The sequence below is a fragment of the Corylus avellana genome, chromosome ca5, assembly GCF_901000735.1.
Source record: "Corylus avellana chromosome ca5, CavTom2PMs-1.0".
In the NCBI taxonomy this organism is placed as follows: Eukaryota; Viridiplantae; Streptophyta; class Magnoliopsida; order Fagales; family Betulaceae; genus Corylus; species Corylus avellana.
In genome coordinates, this window is record NC_081545.1 from 33,991,013 (window position 1) to 34,011,769 (window position 20,757).

General features: G+C 34.2%; 2 protein-coding genes across 3 annotated transcripts; both read right to left on the bottom strand.

Moving 5' to 3' along the window:
* Positions 1–1,913: 1,913 nt before the first annotated feature.
* LOC132180377 (serine/threonine-protein kinase STY13) lies at positions 1,914–6,975 on the bottom strand. Its single transcript, XM_059593176.1, has 6 exons — positions 6,397–6,975; positions 4,869–4,990; positions 3,722–3,918; positions 3,401–3,575; positions 2,712–2,846; positions 1,914–2,322 (listed from the first exon to the last, which is right to left on the bottom strand). Exons 1-6 carry the CDS (start codon positions 6,662–6,664, stop codon positions 2,116–2,118), a joined length of 1,104 nt encoding a protein of 367 aa, XP_059449159.1. The 5' UTR covers positions 6,665–6,975; the 3' UTR covers positions 1,914–2,115.
* Positions 6,976–11,094: 4,119 nt separating this feature from the next.
* On the bottom strand, positions 11,095–17,452 carry LOC132180800 (uncharacterized). Of its 2 annotated transcripts, XM_059593757.1 has the most exons (19): positions 16,845–17,452; positions 16,573–16,610; positions 16,445–16,467; positions 15,512–15,618; positions 15,373–15,424; positions 15,214–15,295; positions 14,915–15,005; positions 14,394–14,432; positions 14,172–14,239; positions 14,009–14,071; positions 13,812–13,867; positions 13,608–13,681; positions 13,351–13,443; positions 13,163–13,264; positions 12,892–12,972; positions 12,695–12,786; positions 12,560–12,575; positions 11,457–11,567; positions 11,095–11,357 (listed from the first exon to the last, which is right to left on the bottom strand). In XM_059593757.1, the coding sequence occupies exons 1-19, from the start codon at positions 16,965–16,967 to the stop codon at positions 11,256–11,258; spliced, it is 1,413 nt and encodes a 470-aa protein (XP_059449740.1). In that variant the 5' UTR covers positions 16,968–17,452; the 3' UTR covers positions 11,095–11,255. The 2 variants fall into 2 exon arrangements, with proteins under 2 accessions (XP_059449740.1, XP_059449741.1); XM_059593758.1 differs by lacking the exons at positions 16,573–16,610; positions 16,845–17,452 and having other exon boundaries at positions 16,378–16,556.
* Positions 17,453–20,757: the final 3,305 nt, after the last annotated feature.

Here is a 20,757-nt window from a genome sequence, read left to right on the forward strand (position 1 = left end):
TGCTCTGTTGGACTTCTTATGGCCATGTCATTGCAGTGATACAATTAGGCCTTTTCATCCAACAAAACTGTGGTCGTTTTTTAAAGAGATGATGGGTTCTTAGGATTTGAGGAAAAACTCTATTTACTTTTTCTGGACTTGGGAATTGATTCCAATATGGAGGCATACTAGTGGGGAGCTTCTGATGACAGGAATAGTTTTGTGTGGCTTGGCCAGCTTTATACCACTTTTTGTCAATAGGGCATAGAACTCCAAATTGCCTTTTTCTATTGTGGGAATATTGATATCATCTGATTCCTTGATTACTTTTCATCTGATTCCTTACTTTTCGTATCTTCCATTGATCATCATGCCTTTTCTTCAACTTTGATGTTAAGAATATTTATAATGCCTTTTTCATTAGAGGGAAGAGAAAAGAATGAAAAAGAAAGTGTCCAATATGGCTAGTGCTCCTGCTACTGAGGGACTAAATATGTTTCGTTCTAAATTCCAAATTCCAGTAACACATTATTTCCAACGATTAAGGTGCCTTTGGTCGCATAATCAAAATACACGAGGAGTAGGAATTACTGCTCTTAATTATGTTACTATTCTTATTCATTTTTTAAGTACCATAAAAGATAGTTTTTTTAAAAAAGAATTAGTGGTTGTTAATTATAGTAAGCTTAAATGACCAATAGTGAGATTGAGATCGAGTGCAAATACAATACTTAGGATATTGCACATTGTGCAATAACTCTAATTTGAGCCGTTCATTTAAAATAAATAACTTAGATTTTGTCATAATACTATATTGCATGTTAAAAATCTAAAATTTTCTCACTTTTTAGCTGTGGCCACTCTCATCACCACACTGCCACTACTAGTCTCCCACTTTCACGGTTTCACCACTATTGGGGGTTGTCAGCCACCCCTTTGACTACTCTGAAAGTAGTTGATTCTAGGTCATTGATTCTAAATGAATGGTCCAAATTAAAGCTATTGCATCCTATACACCGAGTGGAATCTCAATCTGCCTATAGGAATTGTTGAATACAAAATCGAGTGGTAGCCTTGTAGGTGATTGGCCATGGACAAGAAGATTGAGTGAAACCATTGACAGTGACCTCAAGGTGATCCATAGGAAGAAATGACAACATACTACCTGACAGCCTAAGTTATATACAATAATACCATCTTCCTTCTCAAAAGGATTACAAATTCAAACGAATTGTTATATCTAATCCAAATAGTCACGTCAAAAATTATATATAGACAGTATAAACCAATCCAACCTCGATATATAATGTGCCAATGCGACCAATATCTAGTGTTTATACTCACTTTATTTGAGATCTTCAAACCCTTTTACTAATGTCTAGATCCCTTGTTTCCATTTAGTCAAACCCAAAATTTTATGGTTTTGAAAAGTATTTTTAGATTTCCATTTGAAAATGTGTTCTGATGTAATAAAGAAGTGAGAAGCGTTTTTTAGTGGAGTTCTTGTGTTTTAAGTTGTTTGTTAATGGTTTACGAAAAATGTGCTTTCTATTTTAAAAAACAGATAAATGTTTTCAAAATCGTTACCAAACGAGAGGATCAATCCGAGCAAAAATAACACACTAGGACAAGTTATGTAGTTTCCTTGACATCTAAATGACTTCAAAAATGAGATAGGAAACAAATATGATCAAGCATAGTAGTTCCTAACCTCCACTTTGAGTAAAGTCACCATAAAATGGCATGCCTTAACAAGGGTTCCTTGTCATAAAATTTTTTTAAAAAAAAAAAAAGCGTGCGCACGAATGGGCATGGGCACGGGTACGGGAACACGTCCACTTGTTAGAACAGAACATCCCCATGGTTATATATCCATTGAACTACCATTATATATGAACTACTAGGGTTTTTTTTTTTTCAAGTAGGCCAAAGGATGAGAAAGAAAGAACTGCTTTACAAAATCTATAGTCCAATAAGGTAACAGATATTGGAGAGCCTCTCTTAGCCTATAGCCTTCACAGTTTCGTTTTCCCTTTAGTTTCAATCTGTTTAAATTGAATAAGATACAAATTGAATTTCCAGAGCTCTGTGTTGCATACCATCAGAATTGCTTTGCTTGGAGGAGTTTGAAGTATTTCACGGCCCTCGATACCTGCGGAAACACAAACAACCCTGAGGCTGATCATGAGGGATCATACCTCCACCCTTTGAGGTGTCAATGGCCTCCAACATGGCCACTACCTCATCCATCTCCGGCCGCTTGTCGGGGTTAGCATCCCAACATCGCTTCATTACATTTGCAAGAGAGCTTGGGCAACACCGGGGAATCTCTGGCCTCAGATTCTGCAGTTTGATATAGAAGCATATGGAAGTTTAACTTCCTTTTTTAGCTTACAACTCTACTCAAATGATGGCTGACATAATTGTTGTTTTCATAGAAAACATCACAGCCATAGTTTAAAGAAATATAGTACAATCTTACCAACAGCTATTTTATCCATTGCTATTGTTGAGATATAATACAAATGATTTTTTTTCCTCTTATATATTATCGTATTTTGTATGCAATACAATTTTTTTTTTTGCTTATCAAAAAATTTTATTCTAGGCAATCTGGCATATTACCAAGAGCAGTTACATTTGTTGATATTGTTTAGATAATTTATAATTTGTTTTAATATCTGCTAGTGTTAGTTCTATGCAAGCAGAAACATCTGACATATTTTGTCTACCTGGCGAACAACGGCTGATGTTACTTCTGAGAAGCTGAGGTCCGGGTACGGCATGTCACAACAGTATATCTCCCACAAGCAGATACCAAAACTGTACACATCACATTTCCTATTATATGGGTTGCCATTGAGAACCTGCAACATCCAAAGTAATTAGTGATAAGTTTAGATGCTTAAATGCGTAAAATCTGAAAGGATATCTGAACCATTTCCTAAGCAAACCCAAACTAAGCACTGAAAGACAAACATTAATCGACACCAAAGATAACCATCATGTCCAGACCTACCCAAAAGTGCAAGTCGAAACTATTCGCCTTTTGTTTCCTTGCAATACAGCAAAGAATGCTAAAATTCATAAACTAGGCTCTTATGAGTAGCCAAGAATTTCATAGGTAGCAGCTGCTAAATAACAGAAGATGGCCCATGCTTTGTGAAACCAGTTAGAATCCAGTGCATGCCAGTAATAGAAACCTAGCAAGGTAAGCACCATTCACACCCTTCTAGAGCTTAATTAACAGGTCACCTCAGCTTCAAGGATCCACAGAAGCAGAGGCCATTATGATGACTTAATGGATGAAACACACCCCAATGGTAATAGTAAGCATGCACACAAGAGAGAGAGAGAGAGAGAGAGAGAGAGAGATTGTGGTTTGTCACAGAGTTCAATTTAATGCAAATCAAGTGTATACCTCTGGTGCCATGTAACCAAGGGTTCCAGTCTCGCCAGTCATGTCATTAGGATTTGAAGCCTCAACACGAGCAACTCCAAAATCAGCTATTTTTACAGTACGCGTCTTGTCCAGGAGCATATTCTCTGTTTTAACATCTCTGTGGACGATCTTCTGCGTATGAAGATAGCTCATCCTATAAAAATGGAGGATAATAATGAACCTGACATTAGAACTTTAGATATATAATGACGTGAATTTAATCTTGAAATGCAGAACCTTCAACACATTCAACAGATTTGAAGAATAAAAGCAAAATAAAGAAAGGGTGTTGAGTTTGACCCTCTTGCAAGATCCAAGGCAAGTTGGACAACTACTTTGAAAGCCAGCTTCCTTCTTCGGTTCTTTATGAGGTAAGTTTTTAGTGCACCCCCAGGGCAATATTCCACAACAACACAACAAATGTTATTTGGCATGCCAATGTGGCCATTATCTGTTTGTAGGTTTAGCTCTGAAGTACCCATTGTTGCCCCTATAAACTGCAAACAGTAAAGAGAATGAAAATTTTAGTTGTTTAGCTAGATAAAAGATTTAATTTTCAAAACTAAAAATGAAAAACTTGTCATAGTTATGCAAGACAATATAAAAGGACAACTAAAAGCAGAACTTAAGGTGAGAGTAATTCTAGAAGTCTCTCTTGTGTCCCTCTTGAGTCCCTCCAAGAATAATGTGGCTATTAAAATCACAATTTGATCAAAATCCAATAATAATCAATCACAAGCTCAACAGTAATTTTAATAGCCACATCATTCTTGGAGGGACACAAGAGGGACTTGTAGCAGCATTACTTCTTAAGGTGATTTGCATCTAAGAATTCAGAGTTCTTTGCAGAAACTACCTAGAAATCTAAACAGGTGAAGCATTAAAAAAAAAAAAAAAAAAAAAGGGGTGAAATTTTTAGTTGTTTGGCTAGCTATGAGATTTATTTTTCATAACTAATTATGGAAAATTATTATGTTTGTGCAAGACAATGTAAAAGCTCAATGAAAAAAACATTTTCAGGACACAGGAGTCCCCAAGTGTTTGCTCTAGTATTGTAATCTTAAGCTAGCTCCAAAAACTCACCCCCTCCTCCTCTTACCAGACAAAATAAATAACCAAATACTTATCCTACAAGTTAGGTTTAATAGAAAGAGTTTACTTATTTCAATTGGAACGAAAGCCGGGATGAGAGATGACATGAATCCTCTCAGGAATAAGATAGTCTTTGGTTCAAGCAAGGCCAGTTTCCTAGAACTTCTATTGAATGGCCATATTTGTAATTTTTTTTTTCCCTTATTTATATTAAACTTTTCTTCAAAACAATAATCCGATAGCATGTATTAAGAAAAAGTATCCACTATCATAATGCTACGTAAGTTCTTGTACAACTCCATGGAAGTGAGGAAAAAATGGAAGGAAACGAGAATAGTGAAGACATGAAAATAACCTTTGTTACATTAGGATGGTCAAGCTTGTGCCAAACAGCAACCTCTTGCGTAAAAGCTGCTCTAAGAGAAGCTATTTCAGCCTCTGACCTGTGGCCCTCCTCCCCCCAATCAAGAAGTTTAACTGAGAACGAGAAAAGGAGTGATTCACTTTGAATTTGACTCACAAATAATTTTAGAAGAACTCTTAATTTAATAACTAAAACAACATCAATTATTAATGAAAGATAATAAGTCTTATCAAACATTATGTGATGACAATCAAATAAAAACTACATAGAATATCCAAAATCAGTTATGGATTAAAACTAAAGATTTGGTTTGATTTGTCCAGCCAACCCAAAATGGTCAGTATGAGGATTTTGTGAGTTGAAAAAATTAGCATCCATCTGGCAGCATCACATCTTGGCAGTACACACAACTGACCAATATCAAGTTAATCACTTTTAATTCCCAGCTCTTTACCTCCACAGACAGAGTTAAGAAATGATTGCAGATCAGTAATAAATTAGAACACATGAAAGTTCAAGAAAAGAGCAACTTTTTTGAATTTAATGCAGGTAACTGCCAACTGAACTCAGCCCCGTGAATCACGGATTTTGTAAGTCTAGCTCTACAAGGGTCAATCACAAACCACTCATGCTTATCTATCCAAAAAAATAAAAAATAAAAGAAAAGAAAAACCCAGGTAGCCATTTAATGAAAGAAGCACAGCACCCCATCCCTCTAGTTAGTTGCTGAGAAAACTAAGGGATAGGAAAGAAATTTGCAATCTTATGTTTCATGCTGCTTGCCTTCAAGAATGAAGTCACTTTAACTAAGCATACCAACAGATGGCATACTTAAGTGAAAATTGTTGTTTCCTGCGTCCCAAAGTATAAAGTATAACATAATTTCCTGCATGTCCTCAACAATAAATCAATAATGGAGAATAAAGAGTATTGATACTGAAATTGAGGAGCTAGCAACAGCAAATCCAGTAGACACCCTCTCCAGCTGAGCCAGACAAAGGCCTAACTTTAAAGTAAGACCCCGCCAAATAACACAGCCTCAGCCACTTCCAAATGAAGAGGAGAAAAGAGTTCCCTAATGAGCAATGACCAACATCTTGAACTACTCTTTGCTGGCCACTTGTAGAAGGGATTATATTGTACATAAGAAGTTAATCAATGCGATATTTGCTTGCCTCTAAAAGCAAGAGAAGTAATTTCAAGAAGTTATTTACGAAATCACTTCCAAAACCAAGCTTTTTCAGTCAAAAAGACACAAAATCATACTTTCTAAAAGGATAAATCCTCATAAAATTTGGCTAAACACAGAAAATCCCTAAATGGTGTGCCACAATAACAACCAAAATGAGCACCTCAAAATGAACAAAGGAGTAGTACACATAGAAATGAATTGGTATTCTCAAGAAAGAAAGAAATAATCTTGAGAAATGGGTTTGTTTATTTTCCCAAATGGAAATTTACAGAACAAAACAAAAACAAAAAATTTAAAACTCCAAAAATAAAAATAAAAATCCAATACCAGCAACGTCTTGGCCATCATAAATGCCGCGGTGAACGGTGCCGAAAGTGCCACGGGCTATGACGCCCTTGATGATGAGCTTGGAGGGGTCAATCTCCCACTCATGCCTGGTTACAGTGGGCCTTGCTTCTTGTTCTTGTTCTCTGCTCTTGTTCTTCTCCATAGTCCATGTCCTGCTCAGATGCCTCTGAAGCTGCTCGTCCAAGCTCTTCAGATCTATCTGATCCGCCCTCACATACCCACCTCCGCTTTCACTCTTCTCTTTCATCTCTCTCTCTTTTTCTCTCTCTCTCTCTCTCTGTTTCCCAGACTCCCTTGGTTGTGTCAAAGCGCAACCGTTAAGTTACAGACCACCAACAAGGGGTGATGGTTTGTTCGCGGGTGTTTCACTTGACTACTGCTGCCTCTTCTTGTGGTGCTGACTGCTGAGGATTATAATGATGTCTGTCCATGAGTAGAACTAGCATCAGTATGAGAGTTATTATAGTATCTCTCTCCCCTCATCGTCCATGTGGGCACATGGATTTTGCCTGAACACGACGTGTGTTTCTGACCCCAGACCCACCCCTCTCTCTCTCTCTCTCTCTATCTGTTTCCCCTTTGTTGTTATTTTATGGCATTCACGGTCAATGTACCTTTGTATAAAGACTGCCACAGTCCCAAATAGCCATTATTATCTTTACTCTACACTCTAGAGCAGTTGGTACTTGGAACAGGTGAAATGGAAGTTGCAAAGAGGGGTAGAGCCGTAGAGGTTCGTTACTTCATTTGGATAATTCCAATCTCAGATAGTCAACACCCTTATCTTGCTATTCTAAAACATCCTTAATTGTTATATTTAGAATGAAAAATCACACAAATCTATTGGTTGGGTTCACATATGTGATCCTTTGAAGTTTTCTATATAAAAATAAATAAAAATCAAAACTTTACTTATTCCTTGAAATAGCACGGGTTTTGTTTAATTATCCGTACTGAAAAGCATCTCTAAGATAATATGATAGTTAAATTTGACTATTATTAGTCTTTTTTTCTATTCAGCAGAATAGTTATTTTGCAGTTTTTTCTTCTAGTATAAATAATAAATAGGCTGATTAACTTATTCACTATTCACACTATAAACTTTGTTTATTATTATTTTTGACTTTTTTTTTTCCTTTTACTCTCTCTCTCCTCCTCTTTCTCACTCTTTCCCACATAAAATAATATTTTTTTAAAAATAAATAGTAGAATAAAAAAACATGTTAGTATGTGTATAAAAAAATGAGTAGCTAAAGTAAAAAATTGTACTTTTTCAGTAGCTATTTTGCCTACTTCTGTTGGAGATGCTCTTAGGGGTTTTTTAATTAACTACTATAAATAAATATAAATTCTCAAATGAGCTTGTTCATAATAAAAACTAGAAGATAGAATGGAAGAACTGGGCCCTATTCTCAATTCTCTAGTCTATCTTCTTTGTTTTTATTTCTCTTTCTCTAAACTTTAAGTTCTAATATGACCAAATAGCATTTCTTGTCTTTTACCAAAAGAGAGAAAGAAATATAGTGTGTGAGTTTTGAAAGTAGCAGGCACTTAAGGGTGGGTTGGGATGGAATTCAAATCGTAATTATACCAAAAATAATAATAGAAGTATTGGTCAAAAGCACTTGTTGGACAATAGCAATCAATATGTACCATTTCTTTTCAATTCAATTAATGTTCAATATTTTCATTTAAAAAATAGAATAACCTCTGCTAACTCCAAAAATATCCCTCCATATATATATATATATATATATATATATATATATAGCAAGAGCTTCCTATTTGCTGTGTGCTGATAAGCCTGACATTGCTTGTTGCAATTGTTTCTTTCAACTTGCCCACTGATCCAATCAAAAAACATGCCATGTATGACTGATGACTCCATGGGATATAATATGGATAGCAAGTTTTGCATCTTGATTGGGACAATCGCAAACTTGGTATCACGGACGGACCTAGGATTTATCATTTGGTTAGTGATTCCTTATTTAATATGATTTACTTAAATAAAATAAAAATAAAAATAAAAAACTAAAGTTGTAACGCTCAGTACCTCATTGAGAAGATGAATAACCTATAAGTAATTTTTATTATGTGAGATTGTGCTTTATAAGTAATTATAAAAAAAAAAAAAAAAATTGAAGCTATAACTGCTAATCATATCATTGGATCTAATTGTCTATTGTTTTCTTCTTTTTGTTCCTTCAGTGCAGCAGGTGTGGAATCACACATTAATACAATACAATACTTCGCATATGGCAATTGGATGGCCAGGATTTTGGGGAAAAAAGTAATTTCTGGCTGGGAAGAAAGAGGTCCTTGGTGTGGGTGAGTGAGTGGTCAAGGATTCTCCGTGTCTTCCATACTGGAGTGGAGGAGTTCTGCTACATGATTGCTTGCTATAATACAAAGATATACAGGCAGGCAGTAAAGGAGATCTATATAGAAGTACTGAATCTTTAGCCTACTTTCATGTCTCCAAAAATCATATAGCTTATAAAAGTAGTGAATGGCATTTATCTCTGAAACACTCTTGTTGATATGCAGAAAGATGGATTGGAGGCAAAGGCACTTCAAATAACCAATTAAATAAGAACTTGTGCCACTTTCTTGTGCCCCAAATGATTTTTAATGAACCCCAGCAATGCAATTGACAACTTTATAGACACTTCCATGGCTCCAAATGAGTGTTCCTCCCACCTAATAAAGAAAATCATAGCTTTAAAAAACAATACTTAGACAAACTTGCTGATATGGGGAAGGTTGGATCAGATGTACAGCTACTTCCAAGTATGTTAATCAAATAAGAAACCCTTTTTTTTTTTTTTTGCCACCTTCTTTTGCTCCAAATGATTTTCCATCAGCAATATGACGACATGCGGCATTTCAAGTACATTTTGAGAGTAATTTATAGTTCTGATGCCGAAAGAACACCCTCAAAATAAAAGCAGAAGAGAGATTCTGATCTTTGATGCTTCCCACCATTCCATGTGGCTTCCTTTTTATTTTTCCTTGTTTCTCTCTCTTTTTTTTTTTTTTTTCACTTGACAAAACTATGATAATTAATATAGCTCTACATGGGGGTCAAATTCTCTCCAATGAAGAAAAAAAATAAAAAAAAGATTATGAACACTATTCAGTCAAAATGAAGAAAATCAAAAGATCGAGATCTCTTGCATTTTTTCTATTTGAATTGTAGGCTGCAATTAATTGTTAGAGGCCTCCGATGGAGTGGAGCTCATTGCTTAAGCGAGTAGACCCTATCATCCCCAAGAGGTAATTCAATCGGCTGTGGACCACGCTTGATAAAGCGAAAATCACTAGTTCGAATTTCTCCTCCTCCTTCTTTGTGTAGACGTGTCAAGAAAGTAGATCTAATCCAAAAGCTCTCACAATTATTACAAAAGATCCCAGTTGAAAAATTGAAGACAATACTTTCTTGACTTCAAGAAGCTTATCACTCGTTGCATTTTTTCGAATTACTTTCTACTGGTGGACGTGATTTAGAAGCAGTAAAAGTAGAATTTTGAACTCTGGCAAAATATTCTTCTTATAAAAAAATATATATATATATATATATATAGAGAGAGAGAGAGAGAGAGAGAGAGAACATTATTGAACAGAGAAAGTGATGCATTTGCATTTACTTCTACCCAACCGACAGTACTGGGGTATCCTTGCTTTCTACCCAACCGACACAAAGATTATTCTCAAGAACTGAAGAAATTTTACCTCCAGAAGTTGGTTGTATTTTCTCTAAAGATTTAAATTCAAAGACTAGAAGAAATGTTTAACATTATGTTGGTCCTATCCAATCCAATCCCTGGGTGGCCCAAAGTAGGCAGAAAACCCTAGCAGCTAAAAGTCCCAGCTAGTGGACCGAGAAAACCTGTACTAGAGGGACAATTCCAAAGACGTAGATTTGGTGCACCATCTTTCCCATGACTGCAGGCAGAGGCAGCTACTCTGATGAAAACATGCCCGTGAAGCCTACCCTTTTTGACTTCATGCAGCATCAAAAGAAGAGGACTCGAGGGTCACGAGGCCAGAGTTCCATTGGTCTTTCTAAAGGTAGCATTTGATAGAGATCTCACAGACCAGCCACTAATTCCCGTGATATATATATATCTATCACCAACCTCACTCTCTCTCAAACCCTCCTTCCCAAGACTTCGAAAACCCATAACCACACACCACGTTGATCCTCAATCTCATGACACAAATCTTTTGAAAGCAGATCAGCTGGAAATTTTATGGCTTTGGAACTACTGAGAGAATGACACCATATCATATGATTGATTGCACAATGTCCGTTTGGTTTAGCGATTTCAAAACATATGGTTTTCAAAATTGGCAATTTCAAAAAGTAGATAATGAAAACTCGATTTTTAAAAATGCAGTTTAAAATTTAGTAGAATTGCTGTTCGGTTGCGTTTTTAAAAAGGCACCTCTTGCCAACGGTTTCAAAAGGTGAAAAAAATTCACATTTTTAAACAATCATTTTTGTTTTTCAAACGGACTTCCAAACATGATACTTTCCGTCAAAAAAATCCACATTAAAATCATTCCCATAGCTAAAGTGGCAACCACCACATTAAGGTGTAATCACTTGGGACTGTAAAAGAGGGAATTCGTGTTCACATTTCTCTAGAAACAAAATGAGAGAGAGAGAGAGAGCCGTCAAACTTTGGGCATATCTTTAGATGGAAGCTAAATGCTTCATTGATATTTACTTGATTATACAAGTTAAAAAACTGACCATCAAATACACATATCTATATTCAATTAATTATTTTTATGGGAAAAATTATAGAGGCAAACCACCATGGACAGCCTTATAGACGGCGTCTCTTCTTCTCCGGCGTCGCATGCACTTGTGCTTTAATCCCATATGTCCGTAACTGGAAATTTTCAAAAGCCTCAGAGATTGCTCCCACCTGTAATTTGGAATAGAGAAAAATTGAATGTTACTGCAAACAGAACAAAAGTAAAGAAACGTTGTGGTCAAGCTGTGATAGCTACTCGAGTATACAGACCAGTTCAGGCTTTTTAGAGTACACCCTCACTATCATATCTTGATATGATGTCGGCAGCAAGTGACTAATGCGATCATCAGGTATCGAAAACTTATCCTCGCTCTCATAATCCTGAACACAAACCAAGCCTGTTAAAATGCTTCAAAGAAATCCTACAATAGAAATCAATCGAACTCATTTTCAATACAATTACATTCTATCTAACCAATATTTTCCTACATTGATTTTCTTCAAAATAGCTTGTACAATAGGAGATTTATAACTATAATAATTATCCCCCAAAACACTTAAAAACTGCCTGCTAAGTTACTGCATTTTCTCCATGTTCTTCAACTAAAAGGAATTGAATTTGAAGTTTGAACTAGCGCTTAGCTATGACAATTTTCCAATAAACAAAAAAGTTATCTCTGAACATTTTACTAACTGAGGAAAAGTTTTGAAAATTGAGTCCCAGTGTGCTTTGGAAACTGACTTTACATTATTTGCAATCTTCAGAGCAGGTCAGAAATGTTGCTTACCAAAGATCAGATAAAAGCACATAAATGCCAGGTTTACAATACCCAAAGACATGACATGCAGCTTACGAATTAAGAAAAAGAAAATCTTCATTACTGAGAATGAGGACTGAGAAGCAATGCACATCAACTGTATCATAGTATTTATTTTATTTATTTCGGGGTAACCCAGCCAGCTTCAGGCAAAAATTAGGAGAATGGGAAAGCAAACAATGTTGTTGCACAACCAGTTTTCTGCTACTGGTTAAATTAGTAATTAGAGAACAAGTAATTTCTACCTTTTATATCAATAGTTAATGGGGGGGGTGGGGGGGTGGAAACTGTGAATTTCAAGGTTCTCTCTTTATACTACCAGCAAGCTAGTTATCAGTTGGCTGAACAAGCCCACAACTTGCTTTTGAAAAGTCTGGTTATTCTCCCATGATCTACATTTTGCAACACTCATAACACGCACTTATCTCATCTTATTCATGCTACTCAAAATAAGGATTCCAAGTCCTAATCAAGTCACATTACGGGCCTGAGGGCATTATGCATAAACAAAAGTAAAATCAATAAGGCCAAGGCACGTAAAGAGAATTTGTGTACCTTGAAAAAGTTGATTCTGGAAGACAATATATGCGCCAACAAGGGGGGAAAAGGTAGACCATTAATAACTTAAAATTGTTGTATCCAAGAAAATAAAGGTTAAAGAACAAGTGGCCAGTCAAATTCATCAAGTACCTTTCCAGAGGATTATGCCTTCCACGAGTCAAATCAATCCTGACATTGCTAACAGCAACATCCTCTTCTTTAAGTATCATTCCACCATTTCTCTATGATATGAAATTGAAACCCAGTATTACAGACTCTACTTATACACCCTTAGCAAAGAGCACAAGCACTTAGGCATGTGTATATAGAAAGGTATGAATAAGGACCTGGGAACAAACAATATCTTGAGGAGTGACATCTTTGAAATTTTCTAGTTTGTCCTTTGGTACGGCATACTCATTACAAAACTGCCACAGAAAAGAACACAACACTATAAACTTCAAAAGGTACAACGTACAAGTGTAGAACAATAGGTTAATTGACATTCTGGAAACATGAACGTTATGAAATTACAAGAATAGATCCATATATAGCCATTATTTCTTACATTGTACGTTAAGTTAATGTACAAAAGGAGTTATCAGCAAGCTCCAATACCTGGTACAAATTCCTCCTGCGAATACGCAGGATCAAGTCTCTCGATTCCTTCAATTCCTGGTTTGGAGCGGTCTCGATAGTCTTAATTATCGTGTCATCCAGCTGAATTACCAAAGAATAAAAACAAAGTTTATGATACGAACAATAGATTATGATACATCAAAGTTCTAGTAACCAGCTTTTGAAACCTTCCAGTACTCAGAAGGATCTTGAATGTAAGATGAAATTTCTAGATAATCATTAGCTTTTAACATTGCATCTACCACCATAAGCTCTATTGCCTGCAAAAAGAAAAATCTCATATAAAAAAATGAAAGTTTAAACTATAATATTTTTGTCTGTATTTTTTATTTATTTATTTTTTTTGTGGGAGTGGGGGGAGGGGAAGGTCTGTGCCTCACCATGAAAACCTTATTTGATTGAAGGATAACTTTATCTATTTTACCTTTACTTTTGAATGTGTATAAACTGTTCGATACAGATCTGCTCGAGTGGCAAATAACTTGTGGATGGTAAGATCTAGCAAAATTACCAATTCTAAGCAGGAGATAGCGAGGATTAAATATGAATGTTTTTTTTGATAAGTAAAAAAATATGTAAAAAGATTAAATATGAATGTTATAAGTGAAATCGACTGAAAAATACTAACAGTCCTTAGCACGATAGCAAATCTCATCACCCAATACTCGCATTGTCTCCATTAACCTGAAAATGGGAAGAAGAAAAAAATGTACAATGATGGAGAAAACTTTCATCTTCATATTCATTTTTACTTCCACTTGATCTCCAAAGAAAAAGTATCAAAGAGCCATTAAGAAATAAAGTTAGTTAAGATTTCAATGAAACCTCTGAAACTGAAAGTTGCATCCAAGACCACAAGCTCGACAATCACGGATAATATAATCAAACCTGCAAAATTATTAATTAGTTGAAAGGATAAGATCTAGAATCAATAGTGTCAAAACAAGCACAAAAATCAAAATCAAGCTTGAAAGTCACTATATTTTACTTGTCCACATCAATTCCATTTCGGCCATTTGCAACAATATCATACAAGAAATGCTTCTCCCCTGAGCTCTACATGTTACATACAAATAGCAGCGTCAAAAATGAGAATAAATATGAAATGACAAGGACAATGAAACTAGCTGAACAAAACATAGAGTTACTAAAAATCTTCTAAATTTATCATAATATGTCTAACAAAGGAGAATCTAGAAAAATATGTTACCTTTGGCGGTGCAAATTCAGAGCTTGCCAGTATCATCTCCTGCCCAGAAAAATAAAATATAAATCATGGAAACAGAAAATCAATATTGTTTGTGCAATTACCCTCAAAGCACACCCTAGTCCTCTTGCAACATGCAAACCGAAGATAAGAGGCAGAAAAGAAAAAATAAAAACAAAAAAGACAGGTTTGATCACACAATTTTCTCGTTTGAAATTCACTTTCCCATGAAATTTAGTCTAGTAACAAACAGAGAATTTCCAAAAATATAAAGCAACTGTACTGGTAATCATTCACTTGCAACACTTACAGATTAAGTTAAGGTCATGGGGACTATAACATCAGGAAATGTTTACAAAATAAGTTATTAGTAATCATTCATCAATTATTTAGTGAGAATATTCAACAATTTCACTAGTTTCTTTGACTTATTCCATATTAAAAATTCAAAAATCCAACTAAAGAATACTAGGATAGTTAACAAAAACACAGAAGAAATAGACAGCTTAACAAAAACAGATTACCTTGACCTTTTTAAGCATTTCATGATCAATTTCAATATGGTGATCATCAACAATATGGTCAATCAACTTCACTGACATTTCTTCATGAGACCTAGAAAGCAGACAAAAAACAAATGAAAATTATGCCTACAAAAGAAAATAAAGAAGGAAGAAGTTGCTAAAGCATAGAAAACAAGCTTCAACTATTTTAATCTTTTAATGAAAAAAAAAAAAAAAACACTATAATGTATAGGATTCGGAGAAAAACACATTTCCCCTAGAAATGTAAAGGGAGATAAATGCATTCCAGTAAAACGTACCAATGACCATCAAGTACCCGAGGAAGAAACTCGCGTTCAAACAAGTGACTGAAAGGCCCATGGCCCACATCATGCAGAAGCCCTACAAATTGGATGAATGAAAAACGGGACTCAATTGACAGAAAATACAAGCAGCATGTCAGAAACACAATTCATTACCTGCAAGTTTCACCGTTTGAATATCAAAGTGATCAATACCAAGCTCTGAACCCTGCAATAGTAGCAATCAAATATACAGATTGTCCTCAAATTCTCCAAAGTATGCGCTTACGAGTTAGTACGGTAAACAATTTTATACCTGAAAATTTTTAAGCTTTTGAACAGCTTCACCAGCAAGCCAATACACCCCAAGAGAATGTTCAAACCTTGAATGCATGGCGCCTGGATAAACCAGGTGCGCCAAACCTGAAACACATGAAACATTTGACAAGTTAGCAAGTTTGATCTCTGCTTAAAGATTAGCGAATATCTTTTTCTTTTTTTCTTTTACAAATTATTTTATAAAATATTGATGCTTGGGTTACACTCAACATCAAAGGCATCACAGTGTTAATATAAAGTATGGATATCTACTACAAGTGTAGAGACAACCTAACAACAAATAAAGTTCCCTACTTATATACTACATACAACTATCAGGGTGGGGGTAAAAAGAGGGAGGATAGAACCACTATATTATCATGGCCAAATACACACATACACAGACACACTATAGGCCTAATACGCCCAAATAAAACCCCTTACTTATCAAAAAAAAATAAAACCCCTTACTTATTTACTACATACAACTGTCAGGGTGAGGGAAAAAACAGGGAGGATAAAAATCAATGTTGGTGAAGCAAACTTTTAAAATCAAATTATTGCTTTCAACTAATATAAATTGTTTATGCCATTCAATCAGATTAAAGAATTTTTCACAGGGTGTTACATTCTATACAAGTAATTGATAAATCCCAAATCTGTGACAAACAACATTCACTAACAAAACCAAATGATTACATATGAAATTTCGAGAGCCAATGTTAAAATATTAATTAAATAATTGAACTCATAATTTCCTACCGGTTTAAGCTTTTGGGATAAGTTGTGTCAGTATATTCTACCTATTGAGTGCTCTTTTTAGAGAGGAAAATTTTAGAATATTAATTAAATGATTAAATTCACCATTTTCTATTGGTATTTAATAGCAGGGCCTCCCATAATGGCTGAAAGAAAAGACTAGCAAACTCACCAAGCTGTTTCAACTCACGAAGCCTGCGATACGAAAATCAATCAAATCAATAACCCAAAAATAACTGCAAGCAGTGACAAAAGCACACAGTAAATTTACTGGGAAAATAAAAGAAAAAATTAACTTGCCTTTGAAACTGCTGGGTATCAATAAACTTCAAAGAGAGCTGCGTCCAATAGATAACACAGTGATTATACTAAATACCCTTTAAGTGAATATCATCAAGCCAGGAACTTTTTCTGATTTCATTTTTTAGTACAAAATTTAACACCAATATCTAGCATTGCACTATGTACAAGAACGAAGAGAATTAATTAACGAATAATGAAAAATGTATCAAAATCCTCCGACCAAACACAGTCTAAGAAAAGAGAAAAAGAGAGGAATATATGAAAAATACGGGATCGAGGTAAATGTTGCCGTGGACGTTGTCGTAGACGTGCTTGGAGAGCCTGATATCTTGGGAGGAAGTGAAGCTGTACATCGGGGACAGAGAGACGTCGTCGTTGCAATAAGCTCCCATGGCTTTTTCTCTTTCTCTTTCTCTTTCACTTTCGTCTTTCTCTGGTCTGCCTCTCTCCCGGGGAGTGGGAATTAGGGGTTTTGTTTTGAACACAACATTCTCTGCAATTTGGCTTTTTTATTATTATTTTGAATTCTTACTAAATAAAATTAGAGAGCCCTACTATGCAGTCGGTGAATAAAAAGGGTGTTTTGCAGCATTCCTTCATGTGATTACACATCAGCAAGTGCATTTTAACAAAATAAGATCAAAACACTAGATAACAGCCAACCCAAAAAACCAAACCCGACGCTAACAAAACCAAAAATCAAACCACCGCGTTGGCTAACAAAACCAAACCATCGGCATGACCCACAGCTGGGTCACGGCAGCATCTCTATGGCTGGGTCTTTCTCTCTCTCTCACAGCATCTCTCTTTTCTCTATCTTTCTATGTTAAAGGAAGAATAAATTTAGGATAAAGAAGAAGGATATGGAAGAAGAAATGAAGGATAAGGAAGAATAAATGGGACTTGTTGGAAGATGGGTGAGGAAAAAGAAAAAGATGAAACCTTTAAAATTTAGTGTTTTAAGTGGTAGGTTAGTTTTGTGATTTTTTTGTGCTTTCGGTGAGGTGTCAACTTCCTATTGGGAGTTGCAAAAGTGATGTTTTGCAGCCCACCGGCATAGGAGGTTTATTCATAAAATTATGGGAAAAATTTCAAATCAATCCGGGCTCCATATGACAATAGACTTGGCAAGTAATTTTTAGTTTGAAAGTGATTGCTATGAATCTATGATGTAAAGTAAATAGAAGTTTTGAATTTGTACAGAGTTTTCCTCTAAATTGGGTTGGAGGAATTTCCTCCAACTCCGTTTATAAAAATGACATGTGTCCTTTGAACATGTGATATGCACATATTTTTTTAATAGTAGAGACAAAGTTGGAATAAATTTTATTAAAAACTCATGTGCATCTCATATGTTATTAAAAAAAAAGACACATGTCATTTTTATAGACTAAGTTAGAGGAAAGTCCTCCAACCCAGTTTTAAAAAAAAAAACTGTCCTTTTAATTTTGTTTATGAAAAAATTTTATTTTGTAATATATTTTTCTGTTTGAATAGTAATAAAAAGTTATTGATGTGATATAAAAAATAAGAATATTGAAAAGTTAATTTTTTTTTTTTATTTAAAAAAAAAAAAAAAAAGGATTTGAGCCAAGTCCATTGCCAGACGGAGTGTGGCATCGAAATATTTTGAGACTCGTAGGTGGTATAAAAATATTAAATAGGCCTCCCCCTACTTTTTATATTATAATTATGAGTAATGTTATTATAAGGAGGATTAGTGACTTTTAAATTTATCATTAAATTTTATATTATAATTATTGAATATTGCTCTAGTGATAATTTTAAAAAGCAGACACTAATTTTTATTTCAAAATGTTGTCATTTTAACAAACCGTTTTAGTTTCGTTGGTGTTGTAATTCTTTGAGCCTCTTAAGTCCAAATTATTAACTAATCCAATTATCCAACCATTATGGGCTAGGGGTGCTACACTAACTACTAACATCTTCAAAGGTAAAACAAGATCAACCAATCCCAGTTAAAATCTAAACCACAAATGACATGCTTTTGGATCCAAAATGGTCCAATTAACGTAACTTGAAAACCCAAGTACATAATAGTACAAATCATTTAGTAAAGCGTCCATGATTAATATTATTTCACAATAAAAATAAAAACATTATTTGAAACAAAAGACATTTGAGAACTGCTATGTAACAAATCCCAGTCTTGTACATTGCTCTAAATCTAAAATTGGAGCTTATAAATTGTGTGGGTAGTTCTTGATATGTGTCTCATAACAGAGTTCCAAACAAGGTACAAAATGCATAACGTCATAGTTATGATTCTTCCAAACGTGGTGAATCCAGCAATCAGATATGCAACTTTCAAAAACAATTGATAGCCCATAATCGTTGGTTCTGTGGAGGCAAACTTGAAAACCACCAAAGAGACAATATCCATAGGCATTCATGATAGCTCCTCGTTCATGAATTGGCTTATGTTTTTCCTTACAATATTCAATTTTTTGTAATGCAACTAGGCAATGGTAGCTTTGGCCCATAATACTCCGCCTTTTGGTATGGCTTTGGCTCTTGCTCGTGATGCCCTGGGTTTTGAGCTTCATCAGGTTCAGAGAAATGAAGAATCATGATGGGACCTGAATGAGCGAAAGAGGTAGAGTTAAGGTTATTAGCTCGTATTTTAACCACAATAAGGATACACAACTCTATCATAACGACCATAAGTATTTTTATACATTTTTTAGCCATCTCTTTTCTCTAATATTAGAAGGCAAGGTTTAGAAGCCTTTAAATATTTTATAGGAAATTGAATGAAAAGACGCAATTAGAATAAAAATATTTTTAGTTTAAGAATTGGTTTGTTCTTGCATCAATTTTATTCAAACAATTTTTGTTTAGTAGTTGAGACTTTTGAAAGTATGATATTTTTTAAATTAATGACTTTTAGTTTAAGTAAATGAACAAGTGAAAAATAGATGATCCAATAGCCACAATATGTCGGATCAATAAACCCATTTAAAAGGGTTTCGAACAAAAATATTAATTAAAAAAATGTAATAAAGGTATCATATTATTGTTATTATTATTATTCATTTATCAAGTGAGAATATGAAAGTTATTACTATAAGGGGTCTGTGTTTTTTGGAAAAGATAAATTATAGAAAAATTGCCTTTTGCAATTATGAAGAAACAATTGAGTAAATTAATAAATTAATTTGATAACATCAACATATATGGCTTTTGATCAATGTATTAATTCGGTGTTTAAGCAATGCAAAATTCCATATCGTATAACATTCGCCTAAAGAAAGTTTTCTTCAAACGAATTTTTTACAAATGGTAACCGGGTATTAACATTATGAAGAGACATATGAAGATAATAAAATATATCAACTTGATCTAGTTGAATTATATGACTTTGGAAGGAATAAAACGTATTTAAATTCAGAGTTATATACATATGCATGGTAACTTCAAATAACATGGCATCAATTCTTAGCTTACACACTCAATCAAAATGTTATTTAATTATTTAGTAATTAACATGGTAAGTACTACGTGAACTTAAATTGATGTAGTAATCCACATGACACCGCCACATTAGCAATAATCAAATTTAATTATTTAATAGCTAAAGTAAAAAGAAGAAGAAGGTCCTAAATATTAGCCAATGAAAATTGTAGGTATATTTTGCCTCTCAAGTTTCAACACTTCGTAGCCTATGCATGTATTCTCTATCTTTCAAGGTTTTGTGTTTTGCGGTTCATATCTTTCTGTGGGAGATCTAGAATCTATTACAATAGAACTAACTAAAAACTTAATTTAATAATTTACCATACCATCAAACGAGAAGAATGGATTTTAAATAAAAATATATAACATTCAAATATAAATAAGTATTATTTAATTAGTATTTAAATATAGAAGCATGATAAAGACACAATTTTTTAACACATTTTTTACTCAATTTTTCTCTTATTTTTTATTTTTTTTAAAAACAAAATAAAAAATATTTTTTGTAGCAATAACATCCTATTTGGTTCTTTTTTTATTTGATATTTTTTTTTAAAAAAAATGATATTTTTCTTCATAAAAATGGTCATATTTTTTATAAAAAAGGTCATTATTATAAAGAAAAAGACCTTTTTTAAAAAAAAAAAAAAAAAAAAAAAAAAAAAACCAAAACCAAATAAAAAAGACCACATAGGATGTTATTGC